This window comes from Barbatula barbatula, assembly GCF_947034865.1.
Source record: "Barbatula barbatula genome assembly, chromosome: 2".
NCBI classification, from domain to species: Eukaryota; Metazoa; Chordata; class Actinopteri; order Cypriniformes; family Nemacheilidae; genus Barbatula; species Barbatula barbatula.
In genome coordinates, this window is record NC_136767.1 from 15591580 (window position 1) to 15610178 (window position 18599).

General features: G+C 39.8%; 2 protein-coding genes across 2 annotated transcripts; one reads left to right on the top strand and one right to left on the bottom strand.

Moving 5' to 3' along the window:
- Positions 1–570: 570 nt before the first annotated feature.
- On the bottom strand, positions 571–4917 carry LOC306911963 (uncharacterized protein). Its single transcript, XM_079487697.1, has 3 exons — positions 4253–4917; positions 3365–3664; positions 571–3275 (listed from the first exon to the last, which is right to left on the bottom strand). Exons 1-3 carry the CDS (start codon positions 4806–4808, stop codon positions 2923–2925), a joined length of 1209 nt encoding a protein of 402 aa, XP_079343823.1. The 5' UTR covers positions 4809–4917; the 3' UTR covers positions 571–2922.
- A 1528-nt stretch (positions 4918–6445) lies between these two features.
- On the top strand, positions 6446–11512 carry LOC306902519 (insulin receptor substrate 1; the record flags this gene model as incomplete). The annotated part of the gene is made up of 2 exons (XM_079471137.1): positions 6446–6797; positions 8319–11512. The coding sequence occupies 2 exons, from the start codon at positions 6446–6448 to the stop codon at positions 11510–11512; spliced, it is 3546 nt and encodes a 1181-aa protein (XP_079327263.1).
- Between the last annotated feature and the right edge of the window lie 7087 nt (positions 11513–18599).

The window sequence follows — 18599 nt, forward strand, 5'->3', positions numbered from 1 at the left end:
ACTGTTTATTAGTACTTATAAAGCACATATTTTGCACCATACTCTAACCAATTCCTAAACCTAACTAATACCTTACTATTAAAAAGCAACAAATTATTGAGGAAAAAGTTGTAATTAATGTTTGGTTAATAGTGAGAATTGCCCCCATGCTAAAGTGTTACTTAAAGTTTTACAACTTAAGTTAAATATAATACAATCTGCGTATTATCTTGAATGTGTTCTAATGACTCGAAATAGATCAGTCAAAAAGATTTATCACAAATATTTGCATTATCACGTCATCCAGCAAAACTTTCCAGGACTTTCCAGAAGTCAGCTGTGGGTTGTCCCTCTAAACAGACACACTTTAACTCCAGCAGACACAACAGACACCACAGCTATTAAATTACAGTATTTATGGTCGGCACAGCATTAAATACGATATAAAACAGATCAACGGATCAGATGAAACCTTCTAAAAACAGGAAATGTAGAGAGAATACCAGAAGTCTGAAAACTCAGGTGTACTCGCAATTGTGGAGAAGCAGACAGACGGTTCTTAAGTGTAACAGCAAAGGAAAGACAACAATGGGAGCTGGTACTTGTTGTTTATTCATTTATTTATTGATTCAAATAACTACATTTTATACATTTATTACAGTTAATTTCTCTTTGTATCGTAAATCTAAATAGTTGCTTTCACTTTCACTTAACCCTGAGAATCATGACAAAACATGCCGAATCAAAGCGAAACTTTCTAAATGCACATTTTTGATGATGTAATGGCCATTAAAGGTGCTCTTCATTCTTTGTAGGTAATTCACATGATTTAACTTATTTCCCCAGTCAAGAGGGAAATGCTCTACCAAAGGTTTGAACATCTTTTTCTGTACAACACAGACATTGTAATGCTTTTTTAGGTTTATTCACTAGACTTAACTAATTCAAATAGTCATTGTGCAGTTTATCTGGTCTGAAAACATTGTAAATATTCTCACAGACAATAATAGATGATATTCATTGTAATGAATAAATATGGCCAGATCCCCAAAACACAGTGAACAAAGCCCATCGTCATTTGGTTGTCATTGCACCTATGAATCAACACATTTATAAATGGCCATCTGTCTTACCTTTTACCACAGTGTCCAGTTTGTTTCTCCTCACTGAAACAAGGCCATACTAGTGCATTGCTTCAGTGTACTCAATGCCCTACCGCTCCGTTCCTATGTGGTTCCTGCCTCTACCCCTGTGCTCCTGATTCTGCTACATGTAAAAACAACATGTGCCCTCTGGTATCTACCCTCCTAACCTGTGGACTGGTGTCAGACCCAAAGAGTAAGGTGTTTGGCTGTCCTGAGTTCCGAGCCTGTCCCAAGTGTCACAATTTAATGATTCATGAATCTGGGTGCAAGTATGTGAGGTGCCACTCATGCAAACACCGCTTCTGTTTCATCTGCTTACAAGATGACTGTTGTAATGATGTGGAGAAGTACTGGTTACTAACTTGCAAAAAGCCAAGAGCACAAAGACAAAGATTTATACTAACATCCTGAACATTCTTGGGTTGCCTATTGCATTTGTAGCAAAGTCTGTAACTCCAGAATGAATTAATTGATTGAAACCACTAAAGAGATGTATTGGTATTGACAACAACATTTGAACTGTCTATGTTTTTTAGTTGTTCGGGGCATGTAAAATGAAGTTCTGATTGTGCTAAGAAATCTCAGCGTATATTCTAGAAACGTCAAAAGCTTGTCCAACTGAAGATAAGAAAAACTATATTAATATACAGCTCTCTGAAATACTTGATTTTATTGGAAATAAGTGCAGCCAAAATATTTTGTATAGTAAAGAGACTGTACAGGGAGGCACGACAGACAGCCTGATCATTCTTGCAGTGGCAAACCATGTGTATCCATGTTCTCCCATGTGATGGAGAACTTGTGCCCGATTGTGAGAAGACCAATTTTTTTTTAGTTTTTTAAATGAACAGTGACGATAAATCTCTTGTATGCTATATTATGTGACATATATAAATATTTATATAAAATATGTAATGCTAACTCTTTTCAAAATTTTACGATGTCACACCATAAGACATGTACAATTTATTTCAACTACAAAAGAATGGTGTGACATTTCATAGCAAGAACTGAAAAATCTGGTGCAGTTCACTATAGCAGTAAATGGGGGACGAGGTTTGTTCGCTTACTTACATTCTTCCAAATACCTGTACCTTTATACTGTATATTCGCTTTCATTTTTCCCCTGGTATAATTTGTATTACATTTTTTATAATGATGGATGTAAAGTAGCTTTACAACAATGAAAAGCGCTATATAAATAAAATTTCATTGAATATCTTCCTTTGTGTTTAGCAGAACTAACAAATTTGTACAGGGTTGAAACAACTTCAGTCAGGGATGACTGAATTTTCATTTTGGGGCGAATTATCCCTTTAAAGCAGCTGGATAAAGCAGAGACTGACTGTATTTTAACAGTAATTCAGGGTGTGGAACCTCTTCGATTTATGTCTTTATATTAATCTGATCCTTAAATCAATCATTTTATGCAAATACAAATATTTACAAACATTTGCTGTAAATCAAAGCAGGAAATTTGTAAGCAGTGTTTACTGTCAAACTTTTGAGTTTACAGTACATTTTAAATATCTAAAAGCGTTAACAACATAGTCCTGTTGAGATTCAGGGTCTTATTGTCAGGCACTTGACAAATGAAAGGCATTACGGTAAAATGGGCATGTATTTGGCAGATTTGTTTTATACCAAATCAACCTTAAGTTGCAAAAACTAGCTCAAAATGGCATTAGAATAACTTCTGGTTGAAAACAGGAATGTCATCTTGGTACCCCTCCAGTTCCTGGGGTGACTGTACGTTAGATTGGGCCTGCAACCTAAACTACCAGTAGCAATACTGGATTCATACAGCTGTTATGATAGAACACTGATGGAACTTTAGTCCACCGCCGTTTCGAAAAGTTTTTCCACACTGTCCACAAGCATAAGGTTTTTCACCTGTGTGGATGCGGAAGTGGCGTTTGAGTGTCAGCGCATGACGGAAACGTGCACTGCAGACAGAACAGGCGTATGGTCTCTCTCCTGTATGGATCCTCTGATGGATTTTAAGATGGTGCTTACGGTTGAAACCTCGACCGCATGAGCCACAATGATACAAGCTTCGGTCGGATGGGTACTGATGGCTTTCAGGGTTCCTGTGGAGTTTGGGGAAGTGATCATGTTGGCTTGAGGTTGAGGATGACAAAAAATCTTGGTCTGTGTGACAGAAATAAACAGGAATCTTAATATCTTCCTAATGCATGTAATTGGGACATATGTCCATGTATCAAAGATCTCAGTCTTACCCACAGGAAGGCTGGTGGACTGACAGGGCTGGTTTGACTGGCAGTCCTCTAGATACAATGGCTGAGGTCTCCAGTATTGAAGCAATTGGGACTGAGCCAGAGAGAGGCTGTCAGAGTTGGGCTCCTCCTCTCCAGGGACAGACACAGGGATTGGGTCACCATAGCCCTCATCTTTCTCCATCTTTACAGCCACTTCAAAGGACGAACCATCACTGAGCTCACCTGTACTTGTCCCAGGACAGGCCTGGAAATCTTTGGACATGCTGGGATCCAACATTTTTGGATATACTTCATTCTTGTCTAAAAAGGGAGTATGCGATATATAAAACAGTCATTCCATATGTTTATGGGACTTGTCAAAAGCACACACAGTTGCAATAGTTGTAAAAGGAGAACTGAAATGGAAAGCAGATGTAATTGAACACTGTCATCTATAGTGGTACCAGTACTGAGACAGCATTATAGTTATGACTCATAACAACCCACATTCTAAAACATGCTGGGTTGTTTTAACACACGTCTGGGTAACCTTGTTGAAAAAGACGGCATATGCTGGGTTAGGTATGTTTTGATGCTCGTTTGACCAGCTTAAACCAGCTAAGGACCAGCACATGACCAGATTAAAGCAGCACATGATCAGCTGCCTTAAACCAGCATCAAAACATACCAAACCAGCATATGCTGTTTTTTTAAACAGGGACGATATGGACAAAACCAACCGTTATGGGTTATAAATCAGCCAAAACTGTGTTGTTTTAACCCATGGATGGGTAACAACAACTTTTAACCACACAGGATCATTTATAACTCAACGGTAACGAATGTACACATTTTTTTTTCGTGAACAATTTGTAAAACTTTTGTAAACCATAACTTTGCGTAACTTACCAGTTGTCTCATCTAATCTATGTTGGGTGCTTTCTTCTCGTGTGTTTGAGTTAAACGTTTGGACTCCCAAACCTCCGTGTATGATCTCACAGTCTGATTCTTTCTTTAATAAACTTGTTTCCTTTAATCCACATACCTCGTAATTGTGTTCAGAGTGCAGATTGAGTTCAGGTTCATGTATGGGGCTCGAACGCACGACATGAAGGGCTTTTAACTGTCGAAGCCCACGCTGAGCCCCGGGTAAATGTTTCGCTTGCTGGCTGGTATTGCCGTTAGGAAAATCTTCGTTCACTTGTGGTTGTCGGTCCAGACGCGCACGCACAGTAGACAGTTGGATCTCGGCTGTTTGCAGCCTAAATTTGAGCGCATGGTTGTCTCGCAGAGCTTCCTGAATCTTCTCCTGAACGTCCCTGAGCGCTCTGTCGAGCAGTTTGGAGATTTCCACAACTGCGATATCCACAGCAACACCGAGCGCGTTTTGTAGGGTTGATGTCAGTTCATCTCGAAACGACAACGATACCTCAGTGATCACAGCGGGGTTGCATTGCACCTCCATTTTAGTAGAGGATATTCTGTCCGTTTTGTAATTTTAGTTAGGATTCCGGGACCCTAGAAAGAGATCTGTTGTTCTCTCTCACGCCAAAGCGTCGACTCGCTTTGAAGCTGGACAACTAAACCAATCCCTTGGTTCTATGTGGTTAAAACTATAGAAATAGTTAAATTCCTGGTTTTGTAAAGCCCTAGACTAACGCCTTTTAAAAATTACGCCTTTCTGAAAACATCCACATCCATTCGCAACACTATTGGCAACATTTCCTATGGACACTTATTTTTTACATTGTACATCTCGAAACCCCGGAAAACGACATAGTTGTCCAGTCCAGTTGTAGTGGGTGAAAAAATACAGAAATGTATTTTGTTTATATAGTATTTTAGTTAATTAAGTTTAAAAGAATGTATTTTTTTTAATAATACCTTATTAGTTTAAAGACAAGTATCACCATCCTTTTGATCACGTCATCGATTGCCCAAGCCTCTGATCGGGGTAAATGTAGTTATATAAATTATTTCACTGTTATAAAAATGATCTATTGTAGACTTTTAAAATATATTACTTGTTTTATGAATTTGAGCACATTGCAGAATGAAATCACAAGCTGTCACCAAAATCCATAATTAGTTTTCCTATGTTTAAAATGTATTAATTTGATAGTATTCCTTTTTACTAAAGACATTTTGTAAATGCTATATTAATTGACACAAATACATTCAGGGGCAATTTCCCGAACAGGAATTAGATCAAACCAGGACTAGTCCTAAATTAGTTAAATTAGGACCCCTTTAAGAAGTTTTAACAAACACGCCTTACAAGACCGTGAAAGCTGTTTTCAGTTTAGACACATCGAATATTTATATATATATATAGTCTTAAACCCTGTACGTGAAACCAACCCTCAGATTTTCGAACATTTGCAACAGACGGCCAGCAGGTGTCGCAAATGGCACATTTTGAGGGATGCATTAGCGCAGGAGACTTACCAATGACCGAGAAGGGGATTCCGCATTTAATAATTAAAAAATTCAAGTCTGCGAAAACAGAATAGTATTTGTGTTTGTGTTTAAAAGAAAAAAATATTCTTAGAAAAACACAGTTTGGCATAATGCTCATTTTTATGATTAAATACAAATCCACAAACAGACAATTTGATGAAAAAACGGTATTTATTAAACCAAGAGGCTGCTAAACTCACATTTAACGATTCCTCCAGACAACACTGAAAGCAATGCAGTCTGCGTCTCCACGCATGTTGACACCATGTAGCCTACTCCATATTATATTAATGGGTTTATCAGTTCTATAGGGGTGGGCAGAGGGGGGCATCCGAGTGTGCGGGGTAGAGCCTGTACAGTAAACAATCCTGGTAAGCTTGCAATTATATACACAAGCATATGCTAGTGCAGACGTCGCATGCCGCATGTGCACGACTGTCAGTGGAATCTGGGTGCACGCCACATCCATACAAGCTGGACCGGGAGGAACACAAGCTACATCGCCTATTTGCTCTCCTCGAGGGAGTGGGATTGCATGATGAGAGAAAGGGAATTGCTGCTATCATGAACGAATGGAAAACACGCCACTGATTTAGGGTAGGTTTAGGCATTGGTGGGAATAAACAAGCAACACGCGCAGCAATGGAGAACCAGGCGGCGATGGAGCAGCAGAGCTACGAGGACGTTCGGAAGAGCGGTTATCTCCGCAAGCAGAAATCTATGCACCGGCGCTTTTTCGTTCTCCGGGCTGCCTCGGAGCAGGGCCCGGCCAGACTCGAATATTATGAAAACGAGAAGAAATTCCGAAGCAAGTCACCGGTCCCAAAGAAATCGTTGAACCTGGACTCTTGCTTCAACATCAACAAACGGGCAGATTCAAAGAACAAGTACATGATAGTGTTGTATACCCGCGGGGAGAGCTTTGCCATAGCCGCAGACACCGAGGACGTCCAAAACGAATGGTACCAGGCCATGCTGGATCTACAATGTAAATGTAAGTCGGAAAAGTCTAATTTTATCCTCGAATGAAATGTATCAATCTGTCATTCACATATATGCTGCAACATAAACCATGGTGGCCGAGATGCTTAACCTGCCCATCAACGTTGATGGGAGCCCCCTTTGCTTTGAGCTGATTTGCAAACGTAGAGTCAAATGCACGCTCTACCCCACCCGTCTGTTTAATGTGCCCACCACCACACCTGGACATTTGAATGCAGACGTTATTAAAAAGGCACAGTCAGTGACGGTGTATCCTTCGCAGGGCTGTTCAAGGTCTTTCCTATGGATTAATTCATCGTTGTATTTCAATTGGGCTGTTTATGGAAAGGTGCAGTCTCAATTCACAGCACTGCAAATATTAATGCTCTTATCATTAGACTAGAAGTACTATCATAGCGTAGTGTGTGAGTGGCGCATTGTGCAACGGTGCTGCTGCAGCGGCGCTTACGACTGTTTTTGTTTTTCTACACATTTGTGCGTGTAACCTACATTTCTGTCATACCGCATCTGCCAGGGAGGGGAGAGAGCGTTTTTTGGAATACGGCTTTTCTCTACTTCTCTTGTCCTATTCATCGTGTTTTGGTAGAACATGAGCACCCCCCCCCCCCCCCCTTACCGCTGAATGAACCGATCACAGGGTTGAACAGCAGGCCATCAGTGATGTGATGATATGGAGACGTTATGTTGCCGAGCAAATGAGTCGGTAACCAGTCCTCCATTCTGATTCGCTCTGTGTATCTGTAAATGATATACTCGATTCACGCTACTACGGAGAAAGCGTCGGCCAGGCTCACTCTTAAATTTACAAGCGCACTACAAAATACCAATAAACCCTTCTAAAGTCCCTTAAGCAGCAACAACATTCGTTGAAATTACTTATTAATATGTTATTACAATCTGTGAAAATCTGTTTTAAAGATAACGCAATTAAGAATGTTTATTTAAATCATGATTGTGAACAATAGCTTATAATATTAACACTGTTTGTAGATTTCGTTGTATTTATGTTAGCCTAATAACAACAATTCTATTTTACAGATTTCTTTAGTCCACCTGAAAGATTTCTTTAGCTATAACTTATAGTTCATCCAAAAAATTAATTTTGTCACGGTTCACTCACACCCATGTGGTTTCACACCCATATGATTTTCTTTCTTCTTAGACAAGATGAATGTTTGAAAGGATGTTTACACTGCAACAGACATGTTTTTCTTGAAAGGTACTTTTTTAGAGATGTGTGAATAATTAATTTATTGATAGCTCATTGGTAGCTCACTGGTCTTATTTGAACCATTTAAAAAAATATATGTTGGGTGGGTGCATCACGATTGAGATGCCGGTGATACATTTTACAGACAGAGTAATGAGATTCAGATCAATTATCCTTTTTAATTTTTGTAAAAATTTAAATCACTATAAGGAGGGTAAAAGTTAAGTTTGTTACTTTTTCTTATAATCATTTTTTGCCATTATTATTATTTAGTTACCTATCTTTTATCTATTGTACCTGTAGGTAAAACTCCTGATGACTGTGGCAGTGGAGGAGACTGTGGACTACCATCTCCAGGCCCTGCTTTTAAGGAGGTCTGGCAGGTTAAAGTGTGGCCCAAAGGTTTGGGCCAAGCTAGAAATCTAGTTGGTATCTATCGACTTTGCTTGACGGACAAAACAGTAAACTTTGTCAAGTTGAACTCTGATGTTGCAGCTGTGGTTCTCCAGCTAATGAATGTGCGACGCTGCGGTCACTCAGAGAACTTCTTTTTCATTGAAGTGGGTCGTTCAGCCATGACGGGTCCTGGAGAATTCTGGATGCAAGTTGAGGACTCAGTGGTCGCACAGAACATGCATGAGACCCTGCTTGAGGCCATGAAGGCTCTGAGCGAAGAGTTCCGTCAAAGAAGTAAATCCCAAACTGTTGGTGTTAGTTGTGGTGGAGGAACTGCCTCTAACCCTATAAGTGTACCATCTAGGCGGCACCATCCAAATCTACCGCCCTCCCAGGTTGGTTTTTCCAGACGTGCTAGAACAGAAACCCCTGGCGTTCCTCATAGCACCAACACTTCTCCAACACAACGGCATGGATTTTCCAGGTCACGGACAGCCAGTATTGGGGCTCGAACAGAGGATGGAGGGGGCAGAGCAACAGCACTCAGCACAAGCCCCAGTCTCAATGGGTCATCCTGCTCAACTACCCCAACCCTGCGACCTAAACCCACACGAGCACCCACTCCAGCCAAAATAACCCTAAGCCTTGCACGGTACACGCCTAACCCTGCACCTTCTCCCGCCCCCAGCCTGTCTTCTAGCTCTGGCCATGGATCAGAATGTGGGTTGAGTGGAGCTCCCTTTGGAACAGTGCCAATCTGCACCTATGCTAGAATCCCTCAGAGAGTGTCTATGTCGGGATCACCCAGTGATTATGGTTCTTCTGATGAGTATGGCTCCAGTCCTGGGGAACCCTCCTTACTGGCTGCTGGGATTCCTGCTGCCCTTGTTGAAGGTGGAGCTAGTTATATCCTGATGGGACATCGGGAAGGTTCTCACAAACGTGCTCATGGACGCAGAGTTTTTCGTCGATCATCTAATCGTGAATGTGAAGCTGAGCGCAGGCTGCTTAGCAAGCGTGCTTCCTTACCCCCTACTATTGCCCAGGAGCTCTTGGTCCCTCGCCGCCGAGAAGAGGAAGAGGAGGATGAAGAAGACTATGCAGTGATGTCACGCAGTGCAAGTAGAGAGTCTTTCACGTCACGCCGGGGCTCAGGGAATTCAGCTACAACATCTTTAGTGCAGGAAACTTCAGCAGATAAAGGGGTTAGTACTAAAGGGGGTCCTGAGCACTCCTCAATTGACAATGGCTACATGTCTATGTTACCAGGTGTTACGGCTCCTCCTGCTTCATTGTCATTGTCTGTCTCGAGTTCAGATGCAGCATCAAAGGGCGGAGATGAATACATGGCCATGACCCCCAACAACAGTGTTTCACCCCCTCAACACATCCGCCTACCCATCAGTGAAGGATATATGATGATGTCTCCTAACAGTAGTTGTTCACCTGATATACACGGCCTGAGTGGGTGCATTTGGGGTAGCAGGGGCAGCATGGAGAGTCGGGCGGGCAGCGACTATATGAACATGTCACCTATAAGTGCCAGGTCAGCTTGTAGTACACCTCCATCACACCCAGAGCAGCAACCACTGCAGCCAAAGATGGTCTATTCCTATTTTTCTCTGCCACGTTCGTACAAACACACCGCCCTTTCGACCCGTTTTGAAGAAAATTTGGACAAGGTTTGTATTGGTAGAGGTGAAGCTAGAAGAAAGACTATACATAGTGGTTACCCTTGCGGAGGGGACACGCCTGTGGGCTCAGGTGGTGGCGGCCAACTTTCATTGTCCTCATCTTCATTTTCCTCTAGTTCAGCTAGCACCGAAAGCCTTGAAGAAAGGTCTTTATCTGTGTCTGTTGGTGGGATAGGGCGAGCAAGTAGGTTGGTCACAGGACACAGGGTAGGAGGGCCTAATCCTAAAGTCCCAACCCAGCACCATCACCAGCAGAGATGTGTACCAGGTATCCAGAAACAGGGTCACTTGCAGAAAAGAAAAGACAAGTCCTTTTTCGTGGATATGTCCAAAGCTAACACGTTGCCGAGAGTCAGGGAGACTCTGATGCCAACTACAACACAGAGCACTGGAGAGTATGTAAGCATTGTTTACCAGGGTGAGCGAGGAGTCAATAACAATGAAAGATGTACAGGTGACCCAGGAAACTCCATTGCACAAGGAAATCAAACTTTTCACCGATTGCAGTCATGTAAGGGTGCAACTGCCAACCTTCCTCGAAGCTTCTCAGCACCTCTCTCCACCTCCATTTCTCTATCCTCTGAATATGTGAACATGGACTTAGGTAACTCCTATTCTTCTCTCACTCCCCTCTCTTCATTCAAACCGGCCCAAAAAGTCAGAGAGGATCTCACAAGAGCTTTTAAAATGGAACAAAAAGTAGAAATAGGACCGAGGAAGAGCAACGTAACCTCATCTGCAGATGTGGCTGCTGCTTCTTTCACAGACTATACTGAGATGAAATTTGGATTGGCTTCAGATAACACATCAAAGTCGCCAAAACAAAGCCAAACACCTCAGCCCTCCTCCATGGAACAGGAACATAACATGAATTTCTCTTCACCCAAGGCTTTTTCAAATGTGGATCATGGAGCTCGAGTTGTCAGGGCAGAATCATCAGCAAGAAGACGGCACCGCTCAGAGACATTTATGGCCCCTTCAACTCTTCCCGTCTCGCCCTCTGCTTCCCCTTCTTTTCCTGAGACACCACACGGTGCTCCCCCTCGACAACAGGGACTAGAGTGTAACCTTCGAGCCAGTGGTCCGCCAACCTCGCCACAGTGTCCCAGCCCTGGAGCAGCAGCTCTTCCTGGTACCCAGGGTTCGCCCTTATCTATGGAGCAAGGCCTAAACTACATTGATTTAGACTTGGTCAGTAGGGAGAACTCTCAAACCAGTGGAGAAGTACCCTCTGGCCCTCACTCATTTTTCTCTCCCGTGGTAGGAGGAGGGTTGTCATTGGGTGGAGCAGTAGGAAACACCACCTCCAGCATTAACACATATGCCAGCATTGATTTTATCAAGTCAGAAGAAATGAGAGTCCACCAAAACAGCAGGAAGGATAGTAAAGGTAAGAGCTTAGCATAAACACTAAATTCATTCTTTTGCGGTTGCATTTTGGCTGTTTGGTTGAACATTAATATTTTTTTTAAATCAATACCACGCAAACTTGTCCTCATCTCCTATACAGTAATTACCCGTATCCTAGAAACAATAACCCATAGGCACATATCCTTTATAAGTCAAAAGCATGATGTTTTGCTATTTGGAATATTCATGTTGAACTTGAATATGAGTCTGCTTTACAGTGGCTCACAATAATGATAACATATTTTTCAAAGGTTATTTGGGGCATCAACTACCTCTCTGTCTTTTGTTACAGATCAGTTGAAAATTTTATGAAATTATTATGAAAATTATTCTTATACGTAATTTGGCCATAGAGCTGATGCATATAGTGTATAGTCTGGGGCGGCATTATCTGTTTTTTTAACAGTGACAGGTGAAGCAGGTGTTTTATAAAACTGCCATAATTTAGCAATTATGTGATGTTTAGATATCATTTTGCATTGTTTTGCAATTTTGTGGTCCGTTGTATTTGCAACACAATAGCAGTTTGTTATTGATAATTGTTTTTGGTGTTTCAAGTTGTATTAGCTTTTTTCAACCTATAGCGTTAGTTCAACCAAAACTGAAAATGAGTTTGCAATCACAAAAAACAATTTAAAATATCTGATTTAGCATAACTTGCCTGCATTACATTTGTTGAAATTCTTTTTTGCCTCATCCAAAATTGTAAAAACAATGTTTATCTTTATTATATCAGGGTATAATCCTTGACTGTTCAATGTAGTTGTGCTACCTAAGCATCCCAGAAGCCTGTTTTTAAAGCAAAACTATGGAACATTTGCTTGCGGGTTTCCTCATGTGTCCCGACCCAAACACTGAAATCTGGTTGTATCCGTTTTGAGGCTGCTTAGGTAAAAAGTTGTCCTACCACTGAAATAATTTTAAGGTCGAAAAACTACAAAGTGTTGCTTTAAACTGCTTACCATCAGGAGAGAAAGAGAGTATGTGTGTTAAAAATACAAGGGCTGTAAATTGTACATGACATTGCATGAAAGACAAAGAAATGCTTTAGTGTTTGAAAGATAGATGACACCAGACTGAAAAAAAGATGGACATGAGAGTATTTGGCCTCTGAAAGACAGTAAAGCTCAGAATATATGGAGGAGGAAAGATAGATTAGAAAGAGATAAACAACGAATTAGACGTCAAGCAGGTATTGTGTGACTCAAAGTGACGCTCTGACGGCTTTACCTCATACAAACTCAGTCACCACAGTGGTGCTAAGGAGGGAATCTGCTCCGACCCAGAGCTGTCTAGACGGGCAGGTTGCTGTGGGTCATAGGAGCTGTAATCTAGCCAACCCATCAGCAGCCCAGGGGAGAATGCATTCCTTTATAGTGGACCTGAAAGAGGGTCTTTACTCACACCAGTGTACGTGTCTGTTTTTGTAGTGATTCCTTACAATCCCATTTGGGATTAATATCAATAAAAAAATGTTGAAAACACAAATCAAAGTCAGCCTTCGTGTGACTCATCCCAGTAAGACACCTCATAGGATTTAGGTTTAGTTTAGGATTGTCCACCTTTGTTACGTTTTTGCCAAAAGAAAATTTATGATTATGAAGGAAAAGGCTATACCTTCCCCCAACCCCACCCCTAAACCTAATGTTACTGGGATGAAAGCAAAATATCAAAAAGATTATATGAATTCATACAAATAACATTTATAGGCTATAACGTGACAAATTCACATTAGACTGTGTTTGCATAGTGTAAATTCATTTGTATCAAATGGAAACTCAAAACCCTCTTTTTAAAAACTGTTTTTGTCATATGAGTTTCACTTGAAACCAGCATGGTTTTTGTGGAATGTGTGTTAAAAACACAATTAAAGTACTTCTTTCCTTTTTTGTTTATAATAAATGTGAGAAAGCAAAACATTACTTATAATTAAAAATATAGTGGTTGTTTCTCACACAATCATATTACTTTAGAAGATTTGAAATATAACACAAATGAACTACATTATGGTACTTTGTTGACAGGTATACTACCAACATTTTATAGAAAATAGCTTTAAATGACAGTTAAAAATGTGTATATATCAGAAAAACATGTATCACTCGCTTTTGTACTTGAAGTGAAAAGGTTCAATGCTTTGATGCTTATTTTTGGACTTTTGATTTTCCCTACGTCAAAGGAAGACTCATTCGTTTCGTTTCCTTAGTGATACTAATGAGAGTGTTGTACCTTTTCTCCCCCCTGCTTGTCCTTCTTTCCCTCTCTGACTCTTTCAGCTAAATATTCACTTCCCGTCCTCTTTATGTCGTTGACAGTATGACATGCACACAAAGGGCCCTATCGTACACCTGGTGCAATTCGGCACAAGACACAGCACAAGTGTTTTTGCTAGTTTCAGCCCGACGCAGATCAGATTTTCCCGTCCTGCGCTGCGTTGTTTAAATAACAATTGCATTTGTGCTCATTTGTGCGCTCATGGGTGTGTTGGTCTAAAAAAGAGGTGTCCTTAGGCGCATTGTTTGCGCGTGTGCAGAAGCACACAATAATGCCAAATATTTATAAAAAAGAATTACAATGTAAAATAATTTTAGTTGACACAAAGATAAAAATCCGGCTCGTCCTGATGGTCTGCTTGCGCACTTTAACCTCTCGCATGAGCAGATGCGTTTCCTTTCTGGAGAAGTGTCTGCCCTTCCAGCATCAGATGGGTTCTGATGCTAACCTGACCCAAACTTGGTTGACAGGATGTGACCCAAACGTTGTACTTTCATCACTTCTTACCTTAGACAATTTTCAGCTTTTGGACTGGCTAAAGCCTTCAGACTCATTTGACGATGTATTACAGCCAGGTAGGAACTCAACTGTGCAGGCAAGGTAGTTGTCTCCCAGAACTGTACGACTCTTTGTTGAGAGAAGCGCATAAACAAATCTTTATAGTGACAAGTGAATGAGGGCCTCATAATTTGTCCCAGACCTTATGAATTCTGGCAATGGCCTTGACCACACTCTTGATGTTTAGTTCTGTTACATTTACAAAAACCAATGAACTCACAATTTTTCACAATTTCACAATTGTTAATTCATTGTTCACTATTCACAAAGTATTAGGATTAGGTTCTAAACAAAAGTTGTTCAGGGAAGGGCAGCTTGTTCAAACACTATGATTTATAACTTTCTCAACTATATCTTTATTTCTATTTACTATTTATCTCAGTTTACTATTAACATATATTTGCTAAATGTTACATCAACATGACAGCATACTAATACACTGTAAATTAAGAGTTTGGTTCCAAAATTAAACAACAAATTTTCATTTCTTTTAAAAATCAAGATTTTTATTGTGCATTCCAATTAATATAAATCAAATTGCAGTTAGTTTGTTTTGATTTAAGCCATAATAACTAAAACATAGAGCTAACTAACACCATAAAACACAAGAAAAACATAAAATAATAAAAACAGGATTTTTCTAAATTTGGAACCAAACTCTTCATATATACATATATGCACAAGTTACAGTAAATGGTCCAGTTATTTACATATTTTGCTGTAGTAAATTTTGTGTCCGTAGTAAATATCAGTTTACATTGTCAAACATCCCTTTTGCCATTATTTGTAATAATACAGTTTGTATGCAAAAGAGATGTGACAACAGTCGTTGCTCCACACAGAGATCTGGTCTCAACATCATCAACTCTATTATTACTGTCTGGCACCAACAACCATGCCACGCTCAAAATGGCTTAAATCACCTTTCTTTCCCATTATGACATTCAGTGTGGAGTTCAGGAGATTGTTTTGACCAGGACCACACCCCTAATGCATTGAAGCAACTGCCATGTGATTGGTTGATTAGATAATTGCATTAATGAGAAATTGAACAGGTGTTCCTAATAATCCTTTAGGTGAGTGTATATGAGCCATTCTACAGAATTCGTGCAAACTGCTTCCCCACATTTAAAAAGCATTCAAATCTTGGTTATTTACTAAGATCTTTCAATTATCTATTGACCCCTACAATAATGTTTATAATTTATGAAGTTTATTGGGTACTTTCAATTGGGAGATGGGTATCCCGAACCCAAACCCCTAAATTTCAATTTATGAAAATTATATGAAAAAACGTTTTGCATTTTTTTCCATTGCTATTTTAAAAAAGTTTTTAAAAAGGTGACGTTCAAAGAAATATATATTTTGTAAATATCTCTAATAAGCCCTCTCTCTTATAATCTACATGGTGAGGAGATCTGTCTTATCATTTTGAAGTAAATGTTTTGTTCAAAAGTCAGAAAATATGTGTGTAACTTTAAGGAAGGTCACTACCAAACTACTTTTATCTGTGATTACGCAAGCATTTTGGGGCGTTATTCCATAAAATGTTGTTTTATGTGTGTAAATCTTTGCAGAGCTGTGCTTGCTAACCATGCCCTGATTAGCATCTTTGAGCTTGTCATGTAAAGTGAAGCAGAACCCAGGTGCAGGCAGAAGAAGGGTTAAATAATAAACTTTTAATATAAAATAAAAACCCACGATGGGAAAACATCAATAACAAATAATGCAAACCAAAACTTCGGTAACAAGGGAATGGTAAAACGGGAAAATGGTTATCCACAATCTGCAAACATTTGAACAACATTTAATTCAATAAACAAACAATAAAACAACTTAAATGCCGGCAGCTCCCTCAAGGTCGACTGCCGGCCATACAAACACAACATAAAGTCCAGGCCTGGTCCTCTCTTCTAGTACCCTCCTCTCGCTCGTACTTTTATGCTCCCGAAGGTCCACTGTGAGAGATGCCATCCCCTCACGGCTCTCACCTTGCCTTGCTCGTTACATGTATTTTAGTATGTTTTAGTAGTGATATAGTATGTGAGCTGTTTTCTATTATATATTTACTGTCAGAATATTCGAAAACTTTCTGAAATTACAAAATGAAAATGTGTTCCTTTGGCATTATACAATTTGCATACATAAAGTTTCATGAAGTTTCCAACTCCATATATATATATACATACAGTATATATGAAAATGAGATACAAGTTTTATTGTGTATTTTACCTTTTTTTGTTATTATGGCTTAAATCAAAACAAAACAACTGCAGTTTGATTGATATTAATAGAAATGCACAATAAAAAAACATGATTTTTGAGTTATCTCATTTTAGAACCAAACTCTATATAAATATGTATATATTTTAAATGTTTGGGTGTCTGAGAAAAAGAATAGGTTTGCGAGAGTGTATGCATATGGATGTGTTTGTGTGGGTAGGTGCATGTCTGCAGAGAGATTATGGTGAACTCAAGTGGGTGTACGGAGAGCAGAGCCAATTGATCTGTCTGCTGTTAACAAACCATTCACACACACATACTGTAACACACTCAGAGCTGGAGTGGGTAAAGGTATTGTTTGGTGGATACTGTAAAGCAAGAGAGGGAGAACGTTAAAGGGATAGTTCACCCCAAAATAGTGAAAAAGTGAATGGGGACCAACGGTTTTTGTTTACCATTTATTGTTCAAAATATCTTCTTTTTTGTTTTGAAGAAGATAGAAAGTGATACAGGTTTTAAATGACAAGAGGGTAAATGATGACAGAATTTTCATTTTGGATTGAACTATCCCTTTAAAATGAATGTTTAGATGGCTGATATTGTCAGGATGAGAAAGCGTGTTTGTTTGGGAAGACAACATTTATTTGAAAATGCAGAAAGATTGAAAATTTTGTGTGTGGTTTAGAGAGTGAATTAATTTGATGTAAAGGATGTAACATACAGTTATGTAATGCTGTGGCACAGACCTGTGCACAGTGGTGTGTAGCACGTCTGTAGCCACAGTCTTACACCTCTGTGTGACATAAATGTCTGTATATAGAGCAGTTAGTTGTGGCTTCTTTGCAGTGTAAATGCTGAAGATAGGCAAATCTAACCAAAATAGAATTGTCTCATAATGCCGTGAGCCATTGCACACACAAACTCAAAGACCCATTTTCTCTCCCTAGACCCTTCAAACGTAAGCCAGACTCTGTTTGGACAGACCTCTCTCACAGATCTGTACAAAATTCCAAAATCTCAGTTTTACCCTTCACACACCTACAATGGCACAAACACAAAGACATAGTCTCTTTCTCTCCAATAGCACATACACAGAAATTTGACGCTGTCTGTTTCTCTCTCTAGTAATATATCTCTAGTAACGATATTAGTTTGTTAGAAAGCACAGTTCAGGATGGAGAGTAGGAAAGCAATATTTGTGATTTTGTTTGTTATCCATGTCATAGCTCACAAGTCTTGTGTTGTCATTGTATGTGAGTAGTAGTGTCAAGCAGAGGAGTCAGCCATTGAAAATCCCATATTTCTGAAGTAGTTCAAAACTCTAAAACATACATTTTTATCAGGCACAAATGGCACAGTTTCCTGTGAATGACCCTGGTATTTCAATCCAGTTGGCATTCACACACACACACATGGTGGAATATTTGCGGCTTCTGTGTGAGCATACTCACACTTACACACATGGTGGAATGTTTGCAGTGTGTGCACTATGTGTGGTGCATCTGCAGTGTGTTCATTGTGTGTGAGGTGCTTCTGACTAGAGTGGAGGCTGTTCACATACTGCTGAATCTTTGACTGTGACCGCGTCTGGCCTTTATCTGCGTATAGACAGCCACCTTTGTGCGTGTGTGGGACGGCACATGCAATATGACAGCATGTTTGTGTAAATGCACACACAGCAATACTGAAAGTGAAAGGACAAAAATAGAATACTTTGTTTCTTAAACATGTCTGCTAGTAAAAGTGCAAAAAAAGCTTAGGTTAAAAAAACAGGTCTAGACAGACATGCAAGTATCTCATGAGACTTGTTCAGCAGAGCAACAACACAGGGAATTAAAGACAGAGACGCTCTTGAGTAAACTGAAAATGATCTTGTAAATGATGATTTGTTTTTAATGGCACTCTTATTATTGCTGTCTATTAAGTCTAATTCTTGTGATATTTTGCTGTGTATGTGTTTCACTGGTGTGTGTGTGTGTGTGTGTGTGTGTGCATATCTGAATCTTCTCCTGCTGCCTTCTATCTGTAC